This window comes from Symphalangus syndactylus, chromosome 15 (genome assembly GCF_028878055.3).
Source record: "Symphalangus syndactylus isolate Jambi chromosome 15, NHGRI_mSymSyn1-v2.1_pri, whole genome shotgun sequence".
NCBI classification, from domain to species: Eukaryota; Metazoa; Chordata; class Mammalia; order Primates; family Hylobatidae; genus Symphalangus; species Symphalangus syndactylus.
In genome coordinates, this window is record NC_072437.2 from 25,347,194 (window position 1) to 25,373,243 (window position 26,050).

At 36.9% G+C, this 26,050-nt stretch overlaps 1 protein-coding gene across 8 annotated transcripts in view; it reads left to right on the top strand.

Annotated features, from left to right (window-relative positions):
* LOC129464103 (UDP-glucose:glycoprotein glucosyltransferase 2) overlaps window positions 1–26,050 on the top strand; it is a 264,841-nt gene that overhangs the window by 79,206 nt on the left and 159,585 nt on the right. For 7 of the 8 annotated variants that reach the window (XR_008651434.2, XM_055245067.2, XM_055245066.2 and 4 more), the window contains 2 exons: window positions 9,097–9,188; window positions 11,665–11,815. The exons of the other annotated variant lie outside the window; for it this stretch is intronic. Coding sequence is in view for 6 of the 7 variants with exons in the window: in XM_055245067.2 (XP_055101042.1) it covers window positions 9,097–9,188; window positions 11,665–11,815 (243 nt within the window). In the remaining variant the exon portion in view is untranslated. The remainder of the gene's footprint in view (window positions 1–9,096; window positions 9,189–11,664; window positions 11,816–26,050) is intronic. 8 annotated transcript variants of the gene reach the window in all.

The following is a 26,050-nucleotide window of genomic DNA, read 5'->3' on the forward strand; positions in this document are numbered from 1 at the left end:
TTTGACTGTAGAGCAAGAAATCTTGAACTTAGTAAACTAAATAATCATGACACTGCAGACAGTCTTCTTGATCACCTACTACTTCCAGAGAACACTGATATGAGAAAGACGAGGATGACAGTGTCTTTCATGTAACTAATCTAGGGTAAATGGGCATTTGGACTAGCAGTCCATGTTACCCACTGGCTCATGGGATGTGAGAGAAGTAATTAAACAAACTGAAATTCCAACCTTGGGGAAGAGGGTGGTTGTAATGAGAAGGTAAAAAAAATCTTGGACTATTCATTGCAATTGCATTGCACATGGATTGGACACGAGAAAGCCCTGGAAGTGTGTTTCTGTTACAGCATCTCATCCATACCAACCGAAAAGTACATTTCCTGCAAAACATGTAAACAAAATGTTCACCGAAAAAAGAAGTAATAATGGTCTTTTTTTTCTTCTTCTTCTCATGCTGCAGCTTATCTACGCCAGGTCAATTGCTCTGGTGTAAATTACACTTTTTAAGGATTTACTTAAGAAATTTGAAGGATTTTCCCCTGGGTCTGGGACTAAACTAAAACAACAGTGTCTTAAGCATAATTGTTCTCACTTGGGGGTACTGCAGAGCTCCTGGCTTTGCTTAAGGAGATAAAGAGGATATGACCTTCAAGTAGAGGAGATAAGAAACACTTAGTTTAAAATAAATAATTAAAAGAAACATCCTGCCCCCCAAATATAAAAGGAAACAGGAAGAATCTTTTTGAGATGGAGTCTTGCTCTGTCACCCAGGCTGGAGTGCAGTGGCGTGATCTTGGCTCACTGCAGCCTCTGCCTCCCGGGTTCCAGCAATTCTTCTGCCTCAGCCTCCTTGGGTAGCTGGGATTACAGGTGCACGCCACCACACCCGGCTAATTTTTGTATTTTTAGTCGGGACGGGGTTTCGCCATGTTGGCCAGGCTGGCCACGAACTCCTGACCTCAGGTAATTTGCCCGCCTTGGCCTCCCAAGAATCTTGATTCCAAAGCGACATCCAGCTCTGAAGAGCACACACTATGGATGCTGGGCTGCTCCATCTTCCCACTAGAGGGCGCAAAGCCTTTCGTTAAAAACCAAGCCAAACCCAAACCATCTACTTTGATCAGTTGTTTGTTTTAATTTCAGTAGGTTTTTTGGGAACAGATGGTGTTTAGTTACATCAATAAGTTATTTAGTGGTGATTTCTGAGATTTTGGTGCACCCATCACCTGAACAGTGTACCCTGTACCCAATGTGTAGTTTTTGATCCCTTGCCACCCTCTGCCCTTTCCCCTGAGTCCCCGAAGTCGAATGTATCATTCTTATGCCTTTGCATCCTCATAGCTTAGCTCCCACATATGAGTGAGAACATATGATGTTTGGTGTTCCATTCCTGAGTTACTTCACTTAGAATAATAGTCTTCGATTCCATCCAGGTTGCGCAAATGCCATTTCATTCCTTTTTATGGCTGGGTAGTATTCCCTGGTATGTATAGGGCATTTGGTCTGATTCCATATTTTTGCAATTGCATATTGTCCTGCTATAAACATGCGTGTGCAAGTATCTTTTTCATATACTGACTTTTTTTTTTTCCTCTGGGCAGATACCTAGTAGTGGGATTGCTGGATCAAATGGTAGATTTGCTTTTAGGAATCTCCACATTGTTTTCCATAGTGATTGTACTAGTTTACATTCCCACCAACATTGTAAAAGTGTTCCCTTTTCACCATATCCGTGCCAACATCTGTTACTTTTTGATTTTTTAAATTATACCCATTCTTGTAGGAGTGAGGTGGTATTGCATTGTGGTTTTGATTTGCATTTCTCTGATAATTAGTGATGTTGAGCATTTTTCCATATGCTTGTTGCCCACTTGTATGTCTTCTTTTGAGAATTGTCTCATTCATGTCCTTAGCCCACTTTTTGATGGGATTTTTTTTTTCTTGCTGATTTGAGTTCTGTGTAGATTCTGGATATTAGTCATTGTTCGGATGTGTAGATTGTGAAGATTTTCTCCCACTCTGGGCTGTCTGCTAACTCTGCTGTCCTTTTTAATTTAAGGTCTTTAAATATATAATAACAATCTTTCCTTACTCACAATAAGAAAAATACAGATCAGAATTAAACTGAGAAAGAAAGATTTCAAAAAGTTGGCAGGGCACTCTGTGAGCAAGTCTGTCTGGTTTTTTTTTTTTTTTTTTTTTTTTTGCATAAGAGACCAGGGGAAATGAGAATATATATTTACCTATTCTAGTTTTTGCATGAAGAAATGCTAGAGGATGGAAAAGAAACTTTGGGGGAAAATTTTGCCTATAAGAGCCAGGGATGAAACGGTTGAAGGGTGCCGGGATTAGCATAATTCTTCTAGTGTAGCTTTTTATATAGTTTTTGACTTGGGACTCAAGCAAAGATTATTCAAAAACTATGACCATGCTCAAGTGGTGTAACTGAATTTGAGTTTGGTTTTATTTAGGAGACAACTGCTTTAACTCCAAAGTACAGCAGATTTCCTTAGGAAGTTCATAATTGTTATTAATTTGCTGTGAGTGGCCAGAATCTGCTTTTGGTGATTTTAAATTGTCAACCCAACATGTATCTTTGTTGTTTACTGCAAGAACTGTTAAATTATAGTTCCATGACATTTTTTATTTGCTTCAAAATAAAATGAGAATATGCTCAGGTTGTCAGGTAACTTTTTTTGATTCAGCAGAGTGGAACAAATAATTTCAATTACATAATTGCTTAATGAACCAAATGCAGATACTTGAATTAACTAAAATGCAGATATTCAAATAAAGGATTACACCTTACCCAAATAAAAGTTCATGTTGCTTCTAATTATTTCTAACTACTTTGTGTGAAAATTTTACAGAGTTCTGGAGACATTACCTAGATTAGAACATCATCTCCCAAAACTACATCTGTAAATCATACTTTTTAAGTCTTATTTTGTGTTATTCCTTATTCTGAAAATGACAGCCTTTCTATTAAGATTTATATCTGATTTGACTTCAAATTTTAATCGTGAAGAATGAAACTAGACCCCCATTTCTCACCATATACAAAAATCAAAGCAATAGGGGTTAAAGACTTAAATGTGAGACCTGAAACTGTGAAACTACTAGAAGAAAACATTGGGGAAATGCTTTAGGACATTGGTCTCTGCAAAGATTTCTTGAGTAAGAACTGAAAAGCACAGGCAACCAAAGCAATTTGGACAAATGGGATCATATCAAGATAAAAATGTTCTGTGCAGAGAAGGAAGCAGTCAACAAAGTGAAGAGAAAATCTACAGAATGGGACAGAGTATTTTCAGATTATTCAACATTCAAGGGATTAATAACCAGAATATATAAGGAGCTCAAACAACAGCAAAACAATGAATAATCTAATTTTAAAATAGGCAAAAAATTTGAATAGACATTTCTCAAAAGAAGGCATAGAGATGGCCAACAGTGATGCTCACCATCACTAATCGTCAGGGAAATGCAAATCAAAACCACAATGAGATAGTGTCTCACCTGTTAAAATGGCTTTTTTCTTTTTTGTAAGTTTGCTCTTTTTTTAATTTTAATTTTACTTTAAGTTCTGGGATACATATGCAGAACATGCGGGATTATTACATAGGTAAACGTGTGCCATGGTGGTTTGCTACCCCTATCAACCCATCATCTAGGTTTTAAGCCCTGCATGCATTAGGTATTTGTCCCAATGCTCTCTCTCCTCTTGCCCCTACCCCCTGACAGGCCACATGTGTCCATGTGTTCTCATTGTTCAGCTCCCACTTATGAGTGAGAACATGCAGTGTTTCACTTTCTGTTCCTATGTTAGTTTGCTGAGAATGATGGCTTCTAGCTTCATCCATGTCCCTGCAAAGGACATGAACTCATTCTTTTCTGTGGCTGCATAGTATTCCATGGTGTACATGTGCCACATTTTCTTTATCTAGTCTATCATTGATGAGCATTTTGGTTGGTTCCAAGTCTTTGCTGTTGTAAATAGTGCTGCAATAAACATACGTGTGTGTTTGTCTTTATAGTAAAATGATTTATAATCCTTTGAGTATATACCCACTAATGGGATTGCTGGGTCAAATGGTATTTCTCATTCTAGGTTCTTGAGGAATTGACACTGTCTTCTACAATGATTGAATTAATTTAAACTCCCATCAATAGTGTAAAAGCGTTCCTGTTTCTCCACATCCTCTCCAGCATCTGTTGTTTCCTGACTTTTTAATGATCACCATTCTAACTGGCATGAGATGGTATCTCATTGTGGTTTTGATTTGCATTTCTCTAGTGATAATGAGCTTTTTTTCTTATGTTTGTTGGCTGCATAGATGTCTTCTTTTGAGAAGTGTCTGTTCATATCCTTCGCTCACTTTCTGATGGGGTTGTTTGTTTTTTCTTGTAAATTTGTTTAAGTTCCTTGTAGATTCTGGATATTAGACTTTTGTCAGATGGGCAGATTGCAAAGACTTTCTCCTATTCTGTAGGTTGCCTGTTCACTCTGATGATAGTTTCTTTTGCTGTGCAGAAGCTCTGTAGTTTGATTAGATCCCATTTGTCAATTTTGGCTTTTGCTGGAATTGCTTTTTGGTATTGTAGTCATGAAGTCTGTGCCCATGCCTGTGTCCTGAATGATATTGCCTAGGTTTTCTTCTAGGGTTTTTATGGTTTTAGGTTTTACATTTAAGTCTTTAATCTATCTTGAGTTAATTTTTGCATAAGTTGTAAGGAAGGGGTCCAGTTTCAGTTTTCTGCATATGGCTAGCCAGTTTTCCCAGCACCATTTATTAAATAGGGAATCCTTTCCTCATTGCTTATTTTTGTCAAGTTTGTCGAAGATCAGATGGTTGTAGATGTGTGGTGTTGTTTCTGAGGCCTCTGTTCTCTTCCTTTGATCTATATATCTGTTTTGGTACCAGTACCATGCTGTTTTAGTTACTGTAGACTTGTAGTATAGTTTGAAGTCAGTGTGATGCCTCCAGCTATGTTGTTTTTGCTTTGGATTGTCTTGGCCATACGGGCTGTTTTCTGGTTCCATATGAAATTTAAAGTAGTTTTTTCTAATTCTGTGAAGAAAGTTGATGGTAGCTTGATGGGAATAGCATTGAATCCATAAATTACTTTGGACAGTATGGAAAATGGCTTTTTTCTAAAACAAAAAAAAATAACAGATTCTGGCAAGGATACAGAGAAAGGGGAACCCTTATACACTGTTGGTGGGAATGTAAATTAGTAAAGCCATAATGGAAAACATATAGAGGTTCGCAAAAAAAATGAAAAATAGAATTACCATATGATCCAGGAATCCCACTGCTGGATATATACCCAAGAGTAAGGAAATTAGTATATCAAAGAGATATCTGCATTGCCATGTTTATTAAAGCTCTATTCACAATAGCTAAAATATGGAATCAATCTAGGTGTCCATTAATGGATGGGTGGATAAAGGAAATTTGGTACATAGACACAATGGAATATTATTTAGTGATAAAAAAGAAATCCTGTCATCTTTACCACCAATAGAGGACATTATGTTAAGTGAAATAAGCCATACACAGAAAGACATATACTGCAAATTATTACTCATATGTGAGAGCTAAAAACACTGATCTCATGGACATAGAGAGTAGAACGATGGTTATTGGAGGCTGGGGAAGATAAGGAGGGGTTGGTTAATGGGTACAAAAATGCAGTCAGGAATAAGATCTATTCATTAGCATAATAGGGTGATTATAGTTAACATTAATTTATTGTATATTTTAACTGGAAGAGTTGATTTGGAATGTCCCCTACATTAAAAAATGGTAAATATTTGAGATGATGGGTATCCCAACTACCCTGATATGATCATTACACATTATATGCTTCTATCAAAATATCACAAGATCTCTATAAATATGTACAACTATTATGTACCCATGAAAATTAAAAATAAAATTTTTTAGAAAAATTTAAATTTCAGAGTGTGTATCATTTCACCTTAGGAACACACAAACATGTTTGTAAACCATTTTACCATTGTAAATCTCAACCAGTCTTCTGAGATCAAATCAACTGGAATTTCTTTAGCTTCAGGTAATAGCTCAGCTCCGTTGGTTATTAAAGAGACATATTAGAATAAATGGGTTCCCTCTTCTTTAAGAAAAAATGAGCTTATATTTCTCCATTAGGATTTGCATTTATTTCTGCTCAAGCCTAAGAGGGCTACTAGTTTAATTGCACTTTAAATACAAAAATCTAAGTTTTTTGGACCACAAATATAGTATGAAATCCAGCTCCAAACCCATATGAAAATAAGCTAGAGGCCATGAATTCATTTGGGAGACTTATTCTTCCTCCACCAAGAACCAAGGTGAGATAGACAAATTTCTATGCTGTTACTGCAGAGCATTTTGTTTTCTAATTCACCTTTTCACCATAAGTGTAGCACTTTATGTGTGCATAAGGATATCTGGATGTGTGCATAAGGATATCTGGATGCGGGTCCTGAATTTAAATTTCCTGTTCTTCTGAGATTGGCCCTTAAAAACCCAAGTCTTGGGTCATCTAGGAAGCTCTAAATTTCCTCCAGGCAAGGTCTTTAGTGTTTATTTACATCTCTATATTCATATTCCTACTTCCTCTCTGTCCTTAGGTGAATACTTTCTTCAACTCTGAGCCACATTTAGGGGACATTTTTCGTATTTATTTTTTTGAGACAGTCGCTCTATCATCCAGGATGGAGTGCAGTGGTGCGATAGCTCACTGCAACCTCCACCTCCTGGGGAGAAGCGATTCTCTTGCCTCAGCCCCCCGAGTAGCTGGGACTACAGGCATGCACCACCACACCCAGCTAATTTTTCTATTTTTGATAGAAACAGGGTTTCACCATGTTGGACAGGCTGGTCTCATACTCCTGACCTCAAGTGATCCACCGGCCTCAGCCCCCCAAAGTTCTGGGATTACAGGTGTGAGCCACCGCACCCAGTCTCATTATTAATATTTTAATCTGGCATTTTGATTCTTTTAGTAAGAGAATTTTTGGATCTTTCATTTATCATGTTGCTAGAAATTGAATTCTTACTCCTCATTTCAGAAAGGCCACCTTAAATTACATACTCAAATATACACTAGTTTTTCAGGACTTAAGGCTAATTCTCTGGGGCAGAGGAAAGAGAAGAATTTGTAAGTATGAATCTCTCATAGGTAAACCTCTTCTCTCTGACAGTGTTTCAGCAAGCAGATTTGCTGAGTTCAGTCTGTTACCTGTTTTCTGAGCATTATTGTTCAAGGCACTGGGCCTGACATAAACAGTCTTGAGGGATTTAGCAATTTAGTATGGATCTGCATGGTTGGTGTACTTTCTACTTACAATTGAGCTCCACTAAAACGAATGTATGAGGTGCTGGAGAAAGCTTCAATCAGGGTGTGTGAAGTTTCGATGCCAGATTGGGGGAAAACAGCAGGAAATATAAATTCACTAGGCATCTGTAGATTTTGAAGTTGGAACATAGATTTCTTAATTAAGTAACTTTGATAGGCACATCTAAAGTAGCTAAAGACAAATAAAAATTTTACCTCTGAACCTTTTCGTATTAGGGTTTAATCTTTTGCCAGGATTCTGTATAAAACAAGTAGAAATACTTTCTGTTAAGTTCCTCCTCTCCCTTCTCTGTGTGTAGCTTATCTGTTGAGTGATAATCATAAAGAAAAATTCACCATTGTCAAGCTTTCTCTGCATCTCTTCAAGTTAGTTGCTTCCTCTGCCTTTACAGAGTAGTTCACGCAAGTCCCTATTATGTGACTTATCATATGATGTCGTTGAAATACACTGGTTGTTTTTCTTCCCAAATCTATTTGCCTATCCTCATAATAACAGCTTTCATTTGTGAGCACTTTATAGGTGACAAGACATAGATGTATATTACATTTAAACTCTAGCAAACGTGAGATAGATATAATTATTCCCATTTTATAGATGAGGAAACTGAGGATTATGAAAGTGATTTGAACTTGCCCAAATCTTAACAGCTAGTAAGTATAAAGATCAGGATTAAACCAGGCATGATCTTCACACTGTGATCTTACTGGATACTTACACTGTGATCTTGACTACTTTGCTTTAGTGACAAGAACATCCCCTTTTTTACTTTTGTTAACTGCTCTAGTGCCTGGAGATGTTTCTAGAACATAGCAGGCACTCAGGAAGTGTTTACTGAATGAAAGGCAGTGAAAATTCAAATACAGCTTTAATGGAAGCTTTCATGAATTTAGAGTGAGCTCCAAATATTTACACATAGGCCAAAGTTTTACTTTTGGCATATCATTGCCTCAAGAAATAGGAATGTGCCAACTATCAAATTGTATATGTACACATACACACACTATATGAAATGTAGATAAGTAATTATTGTAACATTAGAACTGTAATATCATGTATTATAAAATCAGAATATTCAGGTATTGAATTTTGTCTCTATCTTAAGATTTTCCCATCACTGAGATCAGGGCTGGGCAAACTGCTACCTTTAGGCCAAATATGGTCTGCCACCTATTTTTGTAAATAAAAGCTTAATTTTTATTTTTATTTATTTTTTATTATTTATTTTTTTGAGATGGAGTTTTGCTCTTGTTGCCCAGGCTGGAGTGCAATGGCCCAATCTTGGCTCACTGCAACCTCCACCTCCTAGATTCAAGTGATTCTCCTGCCTCAGCCTCCCAAGTAGCTGGGATTACAGGCATGTGCCACCACACCCGGCTAATTTTTTGTATTTAGTAGAGATGGGGTTTCACCATCTTGATCAGGCTGGTCTTGAACGCCTGACCTCAGGTGATCCACCCACCTCGGCCTCCCAAAGTTCTGGCATTACAGGCGTAAGCCATCACGCCTGACCTAAAAGCTTAATTTTTACAATAAACATTGGCATGTCCATTTGTTTACATAGTATCTAAAGATACAAAGGCAGAGATCAATAGTTGCAACAGAGACTGTATGGCCAGCCAAACCTGAAATATTTACTTTCTGACTCTTTATAGAAATAATATGGTGACCTCTAATATAGATCCCTATTGTTCTATCACTGGTTAACTTTTGCTTTGCTCTACTTCAAGGATCTTCAAGATAGATTTAAAATTCAGCCAGGCGATGCTCGTCTATTTATAAATGGGCTTCATGTTGATATGGATGTTTATGATCCTTTTAGGTAAGTATTAAATTATTGCTATAAATGAACTGTGGTTTATATAAAAGTAAACATTGTCTTGAATTTAGTATAAGTCAAAATATGAAGATCACTTTAAAGATAAATACATGTTTTTGATTGTACAAAACAGCTTTCTTCTACCAAAATGGGCAAGCCCAAAGTGTCTTAGAATATCAGAACTGGGAGAAACAGTCAAGATATTTGTTTGGATGAGGGTTAGACCTATAATTACTTTGTTATTCTAAACTGTCTTTTATTGAAAAGTAGATTGATGATTTAGCAGAGAAGTTATTTGGAACTGGACTGAACAACCAGAGACCAGACAGGAACTGAAGTCAATGTGGGGTATTTCCCCAGAAGAGAGAAATTGACAAGAGGAATTTAAAGTGCTTGTATTTGAATGCTGGATGCTATCTGGTTTCTTGTCAAAAAAAAAAAAAAATTTTTTTCAAATTTTTTTTTTGCTCAGAATTTTGAACAGGACAGAATTAGGAAGTCCTTGCTTTAACAATGGTCACTTACCCAAAATTAAAGTTGTGGGCCAAACAGAAGAGTTACTTTTATAGAGAAACAGAAAACTACACTAAAATTAATATTTGGAACATTAGATGAACTTAGGAAGCATACTTTAATTCAGAGATTCAGTTTTAATTCAATTGAATATACTTTTGTTGAAGTGAAATTATTTGAATTATTTAAATTCTTACCAGTCCGGAAATATGTTGGAAAATATATTGGAAAGACTGAGAAGTAGTTTTACCGAACATTTTTTACAGTTTTATCTCAAATGGGGTTTTTCTCTTTAGTTACTTGAATTCTTGGACCTAGTATTGTAAAAAAATAATAACCTAAGATAGATATATATAATACACATAGAAAGAGTAGAGAAGTTTTTAAATGCTAGCCTGTAAATTTCAGGGGAACAAAAATTATATATGTGCCCAGCAGCAGTGAAAACAGGTTTAAAGGAAGTAGGGAAATGGTATGGAGATTTTAGAAAGTTTTCTAAGGTAGTTTATGAGGAAATTTTTATGGCAGGAATATTTTCACGTATAATTTAGGAAGGCCGTAGGTTATTAAAAAAATAAAACTCCCCAGCTCCTACACCTGGTCATTAGTGATTTGCAGGATGTGCACTACATTTTTATTCCTCATTGATTTGATCACTAGTTAATGCTACCATGATTCTCTTAAAAGAAGAAGAGACAAAATGTGCGAATATTTGTATCATCTGACGTTTTTGAGGATAGCATAATCAAAAAAGTTCTCAGAAAAAGATCAGAGGATGTGGAATAAAATTAATGCAAAGAGGAAGATGAATGGAAGAAAATAAGGAAATGGAAGTAAAATGTCATATTACAGAGACATTATATAGAGAGAGGTTTTATGCAACCAATACTTTGGAATTGTCCATGTGGGGAAAGAACAGGAGTAAGGATTTATTTTGTGCTCCCTTCCTGTCTCCTGTCAGTCGTTGCTTTACTGGGTTGTGGAGAACCAATAACATGCCCCATACATGGCCCAGCCCTTCTTGCTCTGATCCTGAGAGTAGTGGGAGGAGCCAGAGCCTCCATGGGTTAGGATTAGATCAGCATTGGTTCTATAAAGGCCTACATCTCACCCCCAGGGAGGCTGAGACAGTAGGAACATGTGACTTTGGGGAGAAAAGCAAGTAGGACTGATAAAGTACATAAGCAGGGTCTTATATATCTACATTAAAACATTCTATTCTAGCCCATTAAAGAGTCCCGTTTATATTTTTGCCTCTGAATAGTCGCCTCAGCCACAGACTTGAAGAGTAGTTTAAACATTTAGATTCCCCAATTTGTTGTCAATGGGGTTATTGTTGGTTGTTTACAGTAATACTTTCTATTATGTTTAAGAACTATCAAATTATATGTAATAAAAAATTTAAATTTGTATTCAAACACATGTGAACTTCATGGTTTAATGGAGCTTCCTCTGTATTAGAATTTTATACTTTATGTCTTGTTCGATCTTACATTATTTTTTAGTAGGTTTGTCAAAAGAGTGACCTAATATTTTTTTTCCTCATTTTTGGCTTTCTCAGGGCTGATCATATCCTCACTACTTTGATAAAGAATACAATAGTCTTTGTTGTTTTATCTTTTATATAATAATAAGCTTTTACTACCACTAAAAAAATTACGTAAGTTTACTCTGGATAACTAATTAGAACTATTTGCCTTATTTCTTAATGAGTTTAATATATTTTTCCTGCTATTAATGAAGATACCAAAAAATCTCATTTCTAATGCTTTAAGAAGTCATGGATACATATGTAACAAACCTGCACATTGTGCACATGTACCCTAAAACCCTAAAGTATAAAAAAAAAAAAAAAAAAAAAAAAAAAAAAAAAAAAAAAAAAAAAAAAAGAAGTCCATCAAACTTTAAAAGATTTGTTTTTAATTTGGAAAATCAAAATAAAACTTTTTTTTCTTTGAATATATAGTATTTTGGATATGCTGAAATTAGAAGGAAAAATGATGAATGGCCTTCGCAATCTTGGGATCAATGGGGAACATATGAGCAAATTTTTTAAATTAAATTCACACATTTGGGAATATACTTATGTATTAGATATTCGACATTCTTCTATAATGGTAAGTGCTTATGCTATTCCTTGTTCTAAAACCTGTAGTATACTTAAGGCTTAACATAAAACAAAGTATCGACAGGCCTGATGATAAATGTCAGCATTTTGGAAAAGTTCTCAGTGAAAAGAGAAAGTAAAACTATAGACCCATCTTCTCTCCCACTTGCAGCTTCGTTCTCCTTCTTCATAGTCTCTGTTTTGTCACAGGAATACCTACTCACTCTCATTCAGTGTCCTTTCCACCTTCAGAGGTAACAACAGAATAACCACATGAACAATAACAACAAGACACCAAATACGTAGTTAAAATCTTAGATGTATAAAAGTGCTACCTTAACATGATGAAAATCCTCCCTAAACAATTTGCAGTGGCCTCCAAAGGTTCTGGTGTGTGTATTACAGCCCAAGTGATTTTTTGAGAAGAATTTCATCTTATCATCCTTTCTTGCTTAAGCAGAGAAGTGGTCTTCAGTATGGCCTATGAGGCTGCAGACGGCTGCTCTCACCTTTCATTTCTTAGACTGTGAAACGTTCTTTTCACCACTATCCTTTATCTCATGCTTAGAAAGCACTTTTTCTTTTCTTTATCCAGTTAACTCCTATTCCTTTTTCAAACTTAGGTTGAAATAGCCCTTTCTGAGAGAAACTTTCCTTAACAATCCAGATGATTTTTTAAATCTACACATTGTGTTAGAGAATCCCCAGAGACCACCCTCTGATCCAGTGATTTGCTAGAAGGACTTGCAAGACCCAGAAGTTGTTATATTCATGGTTATGGCTTAGTAGAGCAAAATGATGTGAAAAAATCAGCAGGGGTGAAGTCCAGAGTAAACCAGGTGTAAGCTTCCAAGAGTTCCCTCGTAGTGGAGTTGTAGGCTTAATGTGATATGTGACAATATGTGCAAGGTGCTCCCTACCAGGGAAGCTCACTTACTTGAGCCTGAGTTCAAGATTGTGAGAGACGATCCATCCTGTAGACATACAGTGGCTCTCTGCACCTGCCATCAGTGGCTGAAGCTCCAGACTGAGGAAAAGCAGATGTTTATTACAACCCAGATTGTTTAAACTCTCTAGACAAACTGCTGGAACTGCTGCAGCATGGCTCAGGGTTCTAACTGTGCGAAACACTCTTTTATCAATCAGAACATTCCAAGAGCTTAATTATCAGGACCCAGTCAAGAGACAGTCACGTAAACAGACCCTTCTTGGGAATATCCAAGGTGTGAGCAACCCACGCCTGTTGAGTTAACCCTTTCATACACACATGTATATGTGTATAATGTGATTCTTCATACATGTATACATGTATGGGTGTAGCAAATGTATTAGGCCATGCTTACATTGCAATAAAGAAATACCTGAGACTGGGTAATTCATAAAGAAAAGAAGTTTAATTGACTTACAGTTCTGCAGGGTTTATAGGAAGCATGGTGCCAATATCTGTTTGGCTTCTGGGGAGGCTTCAGGAAGCTTTAATTCACAGCAGGGGGCAGAGAGGGAGCAGGTATCTCATATGGCAAGAACAGGAGTGAGAGAGTGTTGGAGGGTAGGTGCCATACATTTAAACAACCGGGTCTTGCTAGAACTCACATCACAAAGACAACACCAAGACATGAGGGATCTGCCCCCATGACCCAACACGTCCTACCAGGCCCTACCTCCGGCATTGGAGATTACAATTCAACGTGAGATTTGGGTGCGGACAATTATCCAAATTATATCAGCACATATACATACATTGTATGTCAGAACTATTAATCCCTTTGTATACTTAGCACAGTTATAGTTTTACATTTATCCTGTGATGCTTTTATATCTGTTTTTTATTAGAGTATATATAAAGTTCTTGAAGGTAGAAATTTTTTTCATTTTTTCTCTTACCATTATGTCCTTGGTTTTAGTAGGTATCGATAAATATAAATATTCCCTAAATGAATAAGTAACTATCTGAAACAACAAAAAACATCATTTTTAATGATGAAACTCTGGAAGCATTACAATTACAACATGATCAATATAATTATGATTTAATATTATTATAAAAGGAGTAACTATTAGAAATGAGAAAATAAAAATGTTGTGTGACAAGATTGTATAACTGAAACTCCTCAAAGAAAGCTATAATAAAAGGCTTTTAATAAAATGGGTTTGAAGTGACATGATAAAGATCAAAAGCTTTTCATTCAAAATATATTTGGAAGATAATGATTTATTCACAATAACATAAAAATGTAAATACCCTAATAATAACCACTATGAAATAATATCTCAGTACCTATTAAAAACTAGAATTTAACTGAGGACGTGTAAATCAGCATATCCTTTTAAAAAGTTATGCCTGGCCAAGCACAGTGTCTCATGCCTATAATCCCGGCAGTTTTGGGAGGCCAAGGCGGGTGGATCACGAGGTCAGGAGATTGAGACCATCCTGGCCAGCATGGTGAAACCCCGTTTCTACTAAAAATACAAAAATTAGCCGGGTTTGGTGGCACATGCCTGTAGTCCCAGCTACTTGGGAGGCTGAGGCAGAAAAATCGCTTGAACCTGAGAGGTGGAGGTTGCAGTGAGCCAAGATCGCTCTACTTCACTCCAGCCTGAGCAACAGAGTGAGACTCCATCTCAAAAAAAAAAAAAAAAAAAAAATTATGCCTGTGGTGCCCTTATAATGATACATAGTTTATCTAGTAATTTCACTCCTGGAAACTATCATAAAAAAATAGTGGGAAATGGAAAAAAAGCTTTATGCCCGAAGATATGATTATCACTACATATTTTGAAAACAAACAAAATAGAAACTAGTTACCTAACAGAGAAGTGTTATAAATTTTACATTCACACAATCGAGTATTATTGACATGAAAATTATGTTTATAAATATGACTTAAGATAATGATTCTGTTAAGTAAAAAATATAGAATTATGTCATGTAAAAATATGGGCAGAAGATCAGAAGGAAATATATCAAAATTTAAGGCATTAATGGGTGATGTGGTTTAATGAGTAGTTTTAATTTTTTTCATCATGTTCTGTGAATTCCAAACTTTTAACCATGGGTATGTATTATTTACATGATGATAAGAAAATAGTTTTTTGTTTTTTTAATTGATACACAATATTTTACATATTTATGAGATTCATGTGATATTTTCTTATGTATGTGAAATGTGTAATGATCAAATCAGTGTATTTGGGGTATCCGTCACTAGCAGTATTTATCCTTTCTATGTGTTGGGAACATTTCAAGTCCTTTTTTCTAGCTACTTTGAATTATGTAATATATTGCTGCTAACTATAGTCACCCTACTTTGCTATTGAATAGTAGAATTTATACCTTCTATCTAACTGTATAGATAACTTTTTTTTTGTTTGTACCTATTGACTAACCTCTCCATCAACCCCTCCCACCAGCATGCCCTTCCCAGCCTCTGGTATCTATCATTCTACTCTAACTCCATGAGGTCAACATTTTTATTTCCCACTTAAGAGTGAGAACACGGTATATTGGTCTTTCTGTGTCTGACTTATTTCACTTAACACAGTGACCTCCAGTTTCATCCATGTTGCTGCAAATGACATTCCATTCTTTTCTGTGGCCAAGTAATACCCCATTGTGAATGTATACCACATATTCTTTATCCATTCATCTGTTGATAGACACTTATGTTGATTATATATGTTTGCTATTGTGAATAGTGCTATAATAAACATGCAAGTGCAGGTATCTGTTTGAGATGTTGATTTCTTGTCCTCTCAATAAATACCTCATAATGGGATTGCTGGATTGGAGAGTAGTTCAGTTTTTAGATTTTTGAGAAATCTCCATAGTGTTTTCCGTTGTGGTTATACTAGTTTACATTCCCAGCAGCTGTCTATAAGAGTTTCCTTTTTCCACATCCTCACCAACATCTGCTATTCTTTTATCTTTTTAGTGATAGCCATTCTAACTGGGGTAAAATGATATTCCATGTCACTTTTATTTACATTTATCTAATAATTAGTGATGTTGCACATTATTTATATACTTGTTTGCCATTTGTATAATTTCTTATGAGAAATTCAGATCTTTTCCCCTTTAAAAATCAGATTGTTTATTGTTGAGTTGTTCAACTTCCTTGTATATTCTTGATATTAGTCCCTGTAGGAATCGTTTGCAAATATTTTCTCCCATCGAACAGACTTGCTCTTCACTCTGTTGATTTTTTTTCCTTTGCTGTGCAGAAGATTTTTCCCATTTGTCTATTTTTACTTCTGTTGTCTATGTTTTTGAGGTCTTAGCCATAACATCTTTACCTACTAGACCAGTGTCCAAAGGTGTTTGCCTTATGTTTTCTTCTGGTAGTTTTATACTTTGGGGTATGTTTAAGTCTTTATCCATCTTGAGTTGATTTCTGTACATGGTAAGTGACGGTGGTCTAGCTTCATTATTCTGCATATGGATATCAGATTTTCCCAGTACCATGTATTCAAGAGGGTGTCCTTTCCCAAATGTATGTTCTTGGCACCTTTATCAAAAATCACTTGGCTATAAATACATGAATGTATTTCTGGATTCTCTATTCTCTTCCACTGGTCTGTGTGTCTGTCTTTATATCAGTACCATGCTGTTTTGGTTACTGTAACTATATTTTCAGATCAGGTGGTGTGATGCATCCAGTTTTGGCTTTGGATATTCAGGTTCTTTTTTGGTTCTATATGAATTTTAGGATTTTTTTCTATCTCTGTGAAAAATGACAATATCTTAATAGAGATTGCATTGAATCTATAGATTGCCTTGGGCAGTATCATCATTTTAATATTTATCTGAACCATGAGCATGGGATGTTTTTCCATTTGTTTGTGTCTTTTTCAATTTCTTTCAATCAATGTTTTGTAGTTTTTCTTGAACAGATCTTTTACCGCCTTGGTTAAATTAATTCCTAAGTATTTTTTCCAGCTATTGTAAATGGGATTACCCTTTTGATTTCTTTTTGACTATTTCATTATTGGTGGATAGAAACACTACTGATTTTTGTGTGCTGATTTTATATCCTGCAACTTTATTGAATTTATCAGTTCTGAGAATTTTCTAGTGGAGTCCTTGGTTTTTCTAGATATACAATCATATTGTGTGCAAAGAGGGACAGTTTAACTTCCTCTTTTCCAATTTGGATATGTTTATTTGTTTCTCTTGCCCGATTGCTCTGGTTAGGACTGCCAGTACCACTCTGAATAGGAGTGGTGAAAGTGGGCATCCTTGTCTTGTTGCAGTTCTTAGAACATTTCAGCTTTTCCACAGTGCGTATGATGTTAGCTCTGTGTTTGTCATTTCTGTCATTTATATTATGCTAAGGTATATTCCTTTGGTGCCTAGTTTGTTTAGAATTTTTAATCATGAATGAATGTTGAATTTAATCAAATTCTTTTTCTGCATCTATTAAGAGGATATGTTGTTTTCCTTCTATTGATTTGTGTATGTTGAACCATCCTCACATCTCTGGGGTAAATCCCACTTGATCATGGTGTATTATCTTTTTGATATGCTTTTGGATTTGGCTTGCTAGTATTTTGCTGAGAATTTGTGCGTCTGTGTTCATCAGTGATATGGTTTGGCTGTGTCCCCATCCAAAGTTCATCTTGAATTCCCACGTGTTGTGGGAAGGACCCAGTGGGAGGTAATTGAATCATGGGGGCAGGTCTTTCCATGCTGTTCTCATGATAGTGAATAAGTCTTATGAGATCTGATGGTTCTATAAGGGAGAATTTCCCTGAGCAAGCTCTCTTTTTGCTTGCTGCCATCCATATAAGATGTGACTTGCTCTTCCATGCCTCCCACCATGATTGTGAGGCCTCCCCAGTCATGTGGAACTGTAAGTCCTTTGAACCCTTTGTCCTGTGTAAATTACCCAGTCTCGGGTATGTCTTTATCAGCAGCATGAAAACAGACTAATAGAATCAGGAATATTGGCTGTGGTTTTCCTTTATTGTTGTGTCCTCGTCTGGTTTTGGTATCAGGGTAATGCTGGTTTCATAGAATGTGAGTTAGGGAGAATTCTCTCCTCTTCATTTTTTTGGGAATAATTTGAGGAAAATTCGTGTTCTTTTTTGAAAGTTTGGTAGAATTAGGCAGTAAAGCCATCTAGTCTTGGACTCTTCTTTGTTAGGAGACTTTATTACTGATTGAATCGTATTACTCATTATTGGTTTGTTCAGGTTTTCTATTTCTTCTTAATTCAGTCTTGGTGTGTTGTATGTGTCCAGGAATTTATCCATTTCCTCCAAGGTTTCCAATTTGTTAGTGTATAGTTTTCTATAATAGTCTCTGATGATCTTTTTTGTTTATATGATATCAGTGTGCTTCTTCATTTCTGACTTCTTTGGAGGTCTTCTCTGTCATGGTTAGTCTATCAAGTGGTTTATCTTTTCATAAAACAAACTTTTCATTTTGTCGATCCTTTATATTTTTTCTTTAGTATCAATTTCATTTAGTTCTGCTCTGATCTTATTTATCTTTTCTGCTAATTTGGGGTTTGTTCTTGCTTTTCTAGTTCCTTGAGATGTATCATTAAATTGTTTATTTGAATCTTTCTCCTTTTTGATATAAGAGCTTACTGCTACAAACTTCTTTAGCACTGCTTTTGCTGTGCTAAACCCACAGGTTTTAGTATGTTGTGTTTACATTTTCATGTGTTTCAAGACATTTTTTATTTCCTCCTTCATTTCTTCCTTGACCCAGTAGTTATTCAGGAGCATGTTGTTTAATTTCAATGTGTTTGTATTGCTTCCAAAGTTTCTCTTGTTATTGATTTGTAGTTTTATTCCATTGTGGTCTGAGAAAATACTTGATATGATTTCAATTTCTAAAAATTTATTGAGACTTGTTTTTGTGTCCTAACATATGGTATATCCTGGAGAATATTCCATCTGCTGGTAAGAAGAATGTGTATTTTGTAGCTATTGGATGAAATATTGGGTAAATTTCTAAAGTCCATTTCACCAAATGTACATTTTAAATCCAGTGTTCTTTTCAGTGTTCCATCTAGGTAATGCTGAGAGTAGGGTGTTGAAGGTTCCAGCTATTATTGTATTGGAGTCTCTCTCTCTCTTTAGCTGTAATAATGTTTGCTTTGTATGTGTAGGTACTCCAGTGTTGGGTGCATATATGTTTAGCAGTGTTTTACCTTCTTGAAGAATTTATCCCTTTATCATTATATAATGACCATCTTTGTCCCTTTAACTGTTTTTGACCTAAAGTTTTATCTGATAAAAGTGTAGCTATTCCTGCTTGCTTTTGGTTTCCATTTGCATGGAATATCTTTTTCCATTCCTTTACTTTCAGTTTCTATATCTCTTTACAAGTGAGATGAGTTTCTTTTAGGCAGTGTATTGATGGGTCATGTTTTTTAATGCATTCAGCCAGTCTGTATCTTCTAAGTGTAAAGTTTAATTCATTTACATTCAAGGTTATTATTGATATGTGAGGACTTATTTCTGTCATTTTATTAGTTGATTTCTGTTTATTTTGTGTGTTCTCTCTCTCTCTCTCTCTCTCTTAACAATTGTGTCTTGTTGGTTTTCTGTATTGGTAACATTTGAATCTTTTCTCTGACTTCAGTGGTTTGTTCTACCAATGGTATTTATGTTTCACGATGGTAGATACCATTCTTTCACTTCTGGTTGTAGGACTCCCTTAAGCATTTCTTGCAGGGCTGGTCTAGTGGTGAGGAATTCCCTCAGCTTGTGCCTGTCTGGGAAAGACTTTATTTCTCCTTCATTTATGAAGGATAACTTTGCTGGGTGTAGTATCCTCAACTGGCAGGCATTTTCTTACAGGACTTTAAATATATCATGCCATTTTCTCCTGGCCTGTAAGGTTTCTGTGGAGAAATCTGCTGTTATATCTGATGGGTGTTCCCGCTAGATGCTTTTCACTTGCTGTTTATAGAAATCTCTCTTTCTTTTTAACTTTTGACAGTTTGACTGTAATTTTCCATGGGCAAAACCTTTTGGAATTGTATCTATTTGGGAATCTGTGTGCCTCCTGTGTCTGGATGTCTAAATCTCATTAGACTTGGGAAGTCTTTGTCTGTTATTTCATTAAATAGGTATTCTAATACTTTTTTTTAAATCTTCTGGGACAGCAAAATTCAAATATTTGGTCACTTTATGGTGTCTCATGTGTCACGTAGGCCTTGCTTATTCTTTTTTGTGTGTATTTTTATTTGACTGGGATATTTCAAAAGTCTTGTCTTAAAATTCTGAGATTCTTGATTCTACTTGATCTAGTCCACTGTTGAAGATTTTCAATACATTTTACATTTCATTCAATGAATTTTCTATTTGGTTCTGGCAAATTTCTCACTTATTTCCTGAATTGTTTTTCTGATATTTTTGGATTGTCTTAAAGTATTCTCTTATAGCTCACTGAGCTTAATTTCAATATTTTGAATTGTTTTTCTGGGATTTAATAAATGTCTTTTAGATTGGGATCTGTTGCTGGAGAATTATTGTATTCCTTTGGAGGTTGCTTGTTTATGTTCCTCTGTCCTTATGTTGACATCTGTGCATCTGGTGTAATGGTTACTTATTCCATTTTTTTTAATTTCCATTGTCAGGGGAAGACTTTTTCCTGACCATTTATCTATGGTGTTGGTTGCATAGGACACTTTTTGGCATTGATTCTCAATGTGTGCAGTAGGGTAATCTCTGTATGATTTCTTCATCTGTAAACAGTGTCAGTGGTGTCTCTGTTTCCTAGGTGGCTTATAGCACAGTTGCTAGTGGAGGCTTTGATGAAGTTGTGCTGAAATGTGGGCCACCAGTTGGGCCAGACTTAGGGCCCTATAGGTGGCAATGGTGGGTTGAGCCTTGGCCCCCAGGGTGGTGTACACTGGCATCAGTGTTAGCAGGTGCAGGGAGGTTGATTCTTGGGCCTCTAGAGGACTTGCTTGGGTGCTGGGAATGACAGTGGTAGGTAGGTTCTTGAGTACCTGGAGCAGTGGTTGTGGCATGGGCAATGGCAGTAGCAGTGGTGGGACAATTCTGTAGGACCTAAGGGTCCATGCCGGTGTTGGCAGTAGCTGTGATGCGCTGGGTCAGCCATTGCCCAGGCCCTGAGGTGATGGTAGTGGCAGGTTGGGTAGGCATGACACTGGGAGGTGTGCTCAGATGCCAATGGTAACGGATTGAACTAGGCTATCCCCATGTCCCTGGACAGCATGCTCAGGTACTGGGGGTGATAGAACCAGGCAAGATGGTTCTTAGGCCCCATGTTGGTACATTCAGGCTCTGGCTATGGTTGGTGGGCAGCAGGGGAGTGGGATGATCCACCAGCCACAGGTGCAATGCTCAGGTAGAGGCAGCAGCAGCTGTGCTGCTGTTCTGCTACTGGGGAGGGTGAAGTCACTTTCAATAGGAGCAGTTGGAGGCAGGTGGCTGGGGCATGCTTTGCTCATCCTATGCCCCCCCACCCGAAAACACACACACACAGTTTGCAGCAAATGGAATTTGTCCTCAGGTGCATGGAAATGTGTTATTGTCCCTCTTCTGGGGAGGCAGTGTGACTGCCAGTGGCTTCTGCCTTGGCCCTAGCAGGGAATGTCAGTGGGACCCCAGAGATATGGAGATGCAGAGGCTGTTAGGCCCCAGGGCAGGACACAGTCTGGGGGAGCTGGGCTCTCAAAATGATGCCATACTGCAGTGGCTTAGGACTCGGGTTTTTGGGAGTGGGCACGAGCTCCCTCTCTGGATCAGTGGCATTGTGCAATCTCCAGGTAGCTCCCTCAGTTAGTCTCAGAGCCCATAAGGATCAAGGGTCTTTTCCATGGTTAGGATAGTAGGAGTCCATAGTGGAAATGTGGACTGCTCAGGGTCTCTCACTTACACTTTCTTGCATTGGGGAACCTGTCTAGGCTTCCAGCCAATCCCAGCCTAGCAGTCTGCCTTATTTCCCTCTCCTTTCTTGCTTTCGGTTTTTCCTGTCACTTCTCTGGTGAATTCCAGTGTTCTCCCTTAGACGACCTATTCGAAGTGTGATTATCTACTTACTATACTGGTTCCTCTCCATGGAAGAGGCAAGTAGCAGATACATCTATTCAGCCATCTTGAAGCCCCTTCTTTAAACAAAAAAAAAAAAAACAAAAAGCTTTTAAGGGGAAAAATCCTCTCTGAAATTTTTGCTAATTGTTTTATATAAAAATGTAAGGGATTCCCTCTGAAGAATCTCAGTTATTATAGTTAATTTTGTCTTACCTGAAAAAGCTTCCTGCTCATAAACCTATCTGCATTCGGCCAGGTGCGGTGGCTCATGCCTGTAATCCCAGCACTTTGGGAGGCTGAGGCGGGTGGATCACGAGGTCAGGAGCTCGAGACCATCCTGGCTAACACGGTGAAACCTCCTCTCTACTAAAAATACAAAAAATTAGCTGGGCGTGATGGCAGGCACCTGTAGTCCCAGCTACTCAGGAGGCTGAGGCAGAAGAATGGCATGAACCCGGGAGGTGGAGCTTGCAGTGAGCCGAGATTGCACCACTGCACTCCAGCCTGGGCGACAGAGCGAGAGTCTGTCTTAAAAAAAAATAATAATAATTCGTCTGCCTTCTCAGAGCCAAAGGACTATAGCAGCCCCAAAGAAACGCCACTTTCCCTGAACATCAGAAACTTCAGATTCAGGATAAATAACAAATTACTAATTAGTTATCATTTGTGTTTTCTAGAATACAAAGTGACTTGTTATAGATGTTTGTTACTGTTTTCTACCACTCTTTAGACCGTATTCTTTCATTGGCTAGATTTTACTTTTACTTTGCCTTTAATCTCAATTGCAGATGTCTTTTCTAAAAATGTTATGTCAGAAAAACAAATGACCTTGTAAGTAATCTTAATACTTGTATCTGATATTTAAGAATTTGTGCTTTTTAGCTTTTGTAGAAAAGAATGCTGAGAGAGAGTCACACAGAAAATTAGGGCAGTAATTGTCAAGGCTATTCTAGACATAGTAAACAGACCTATAAAGAAACCTTCCAATTCTCTTTGTAAAGTAATATCCTAGCTTTCTTCTAAGGTTGGCAGTGAATGACAGTCACTCTGTGTGTGAAGGAGCAGTTGGACTTTTAAGCCCTTATGTTGCTCCCATTGTCCCCACACTCTGCAGAGCCCCATTTCCCTGAGTTGTCTCTCAGATTCTGGCAAGCTTTCAGGTATCAGTCTCAGATGGTGTACCTCCTTCTCTGCCACCCTGCTGCATTCAGCAGACTATCTCTTCATAAGCACTGATAAGACTGTTAATTAGTCAAGACTACCACAGGCCCCAAACCCCAGGAATTCCAGTCCATAAGCAGTATAGCTAGTTTTGGAACCCACCCTCCATAAAGGTTGTGGTCCCAGGAGATTGTCACAAAGTAGTTTTTATTCAGGTAAGATATACATGGCATAAAATTTGCTCTTTTAACCATTCAGTGGCATTAAGTACATTCACAGTGTTGTACAACCATCACCACTATTTATTTTCAGAACTTTTTCATTATCCCAAACGAAGCTCTGTTCACATTAAACAATAAATCCCCATACCCTTCTTCCTGAAGACTCTGGTAAGCTCTATCTACTTTCTATCTTTATTAATTTGCCTATTGATATTTCATATAAGTGGAATTATACAATATTAGTTCTTTTGTGTCTGGCTAATTTCATTTAGCATAATGTTTTCAGGGTTCAGCCATGTTGTAGCATGTATCAGAATTTTGTTCCTCTTTAAGACTGAATAATATTTCATTGAATGTATATACCACAGTTTGTTTATCCATTCATCTGTTGGACATTTACACTGCTGCTAACTTTTGGCTATTGTGAATAATGCTGTGCTATGAACTTTGATGTACAAGTACCTGTATGAATCTCTGCTTTCAGTTCTCGTGGGTATATACCTAGAAGTAGAATTGCTGAATCATATGGTATTTCTGTGTCTAACTTTTTTGACAAACTGCTAAAGTTTTTCACAGCTGTTGCATCATTCGTCATTCCCACTGTCAGTTCACAAGTGTTCCCATTTCTCCACATCCTCACCAATTCTTGTTATTTTCTGGTTTTGGCATGTTTTGCTTTGTGGTAATTGCCATCCTAATGAGTGTGAACTGGTATCTCATTGTGGTTCTCATTACATTTGCTTAATAACTAGTGATGTTGAGCATTGATTCATAATACCTGTTGGCCATTTGTATATCTTCTCTAGAGGAATATCTATTCAAGTCCTTTGCCCATTTTAAACTGGGTTCTTTGTTTTTTGTTGAGTTGTAGGAGTCCTTTATATATTCTGGATATTAATTCCTTATCAGATATATGATTTGCAAATATTTCTGCCCATTCTGTAGGTTGCCTTTTGACTCTGTTAGCAGTGTCCTTTGATGTACAACAAAATTTTAATTTTTATGAATTCCACCTTTTTTTGGGTACCTTTGCTTGGCACCTTTGTCAGATATCAATTGATCATAAATGCAGATTTATTTCTGGGCTGTCTAGTCTATTCCATTGATCTGTATGTCTGTCCTTATTCTAGTACCGCATTGTTTTGATTACTGTAGCTTTATAGTCAGTTTTGAAATCAAGAGGTATGTGTTCTCCAACTTTATACTTCTTTATTAAGATTGTTTTAGCTTGTCATTAAATTTTATTTCCTGCTCTGTTTTGTGATTGCCTTTTACTAACAACAGTAGCTTAAATTTATTGAGCACTGAGTGCCAGATACTATGTTCAGCATTTAAAATGAATTATCTCATTTTATTTGCACAGCAACCCTATTAGAAAGGTATTGATAGCATCCCCATTATACAGATGAAGAAACTGAGACACTAAAAGGTTATTTGAACTCATGCTCGTAACTGTGACATCATATTACTTAGTTACATTTACGGCATCTGTTTAAACATTTCCTAAGGTTCAAAAGAAATGTCACTTTATAGAATTTATCTTAAAATGAAGAAGTGTGCACAAAAAATGAACAATAATATGCAGCAGCCCTGTTTGAGCACTTTGAAAACTGAAAGCTTAGGGAGGCTTGACCCTCTAACCAACCCCTCTAACCAACCCCTCTACTGCCCCTGTGTACCTGGTTGAGGGAAAGAGTGTGGGGCTAAACTCTGAGCACATTTCTCCTGGCCATATCCCGTGTGTGCCCTGCCTGATAAGAGGAAGGGTTACATCCTTTTATAATTTGTCCTGCAGAGAGGGAACACCTTTATTCATTTTGTATACTCAGAAGTATTACTGTTTTGCAACTAACAGAAAAGAACCGTATGAGTAGCAACAGCCTACACCCAGGTACCACCTGATTTGCATAACGATCCTATCTAGATTCTTAAGCTTGCATTTCCCACTCTCACTAGGTTTCTGTTTTGTTTCATTTTTTACCTTTTTGGCCTATTGCAACTTTTCTGGAAACTAATCTACCTATTTACCAGGTACAAGTAACTTGTAAAAAATGATTTGCAGCTGTACCATAGCCTGGTGGACACAGACTTTAGGCCGCCTGAGATCTATTCCTGTAATTCATCCTGCTTCAAGATTCATAATTTAAAATAGGAACATAGTATTTTGACTTTTTAAAACATTTTGTTGAATCTACAAATACCAATCATGGTTATTATGATAGCAGTTTGTCCTACTTGAAGGATCAGTGCTACACTGAGTAAACAAACCAAAGTAGTTCACATTTCTTAAGTAATTCAGTGATTTGTTCTTTATGCCCTCTACTTTCTTGTAAGACATCAGGCATAGACAACTGTTACACATTGCAAGTTGAGTGTCCCTTATCCAAAATGCTTGGGACCAGAAGGATTTCAGATTTCAATTTTTTGGATTTTGGAATATTTGCATATATGTGTTGATAAAGTATCAAATTCTGTAAAATATTTGAAGAGATTCATTTGGAGCCAAATATGAGTGACCAGTGGCCTGTGACACAGCCCTTAGGAGATCTTGAGAACATTTGCCTGAGGTGGTCAAACTACAACTTGGTTTTATACATTTTAGGGAGACATAAGACATCAATTGATACATGTAAGATGTACATTGGTTTGGTACATCTGGCAAAGCAGGAAAACTGGAAGCAGTTGCCTTCCAGGTTATAGGCAGATTCAAAGATTTTCTAGTTGGCAGTTGCCTGATTTGTTATCTGGAATCAATAGAAAGGATTGTCTGTTTTCAGATAAGGGGTAGTGGAGACCAAGGTTTTATCATGCAGATGAAGCCTTCAGGTGGCAGCTTCAGAAAGAAT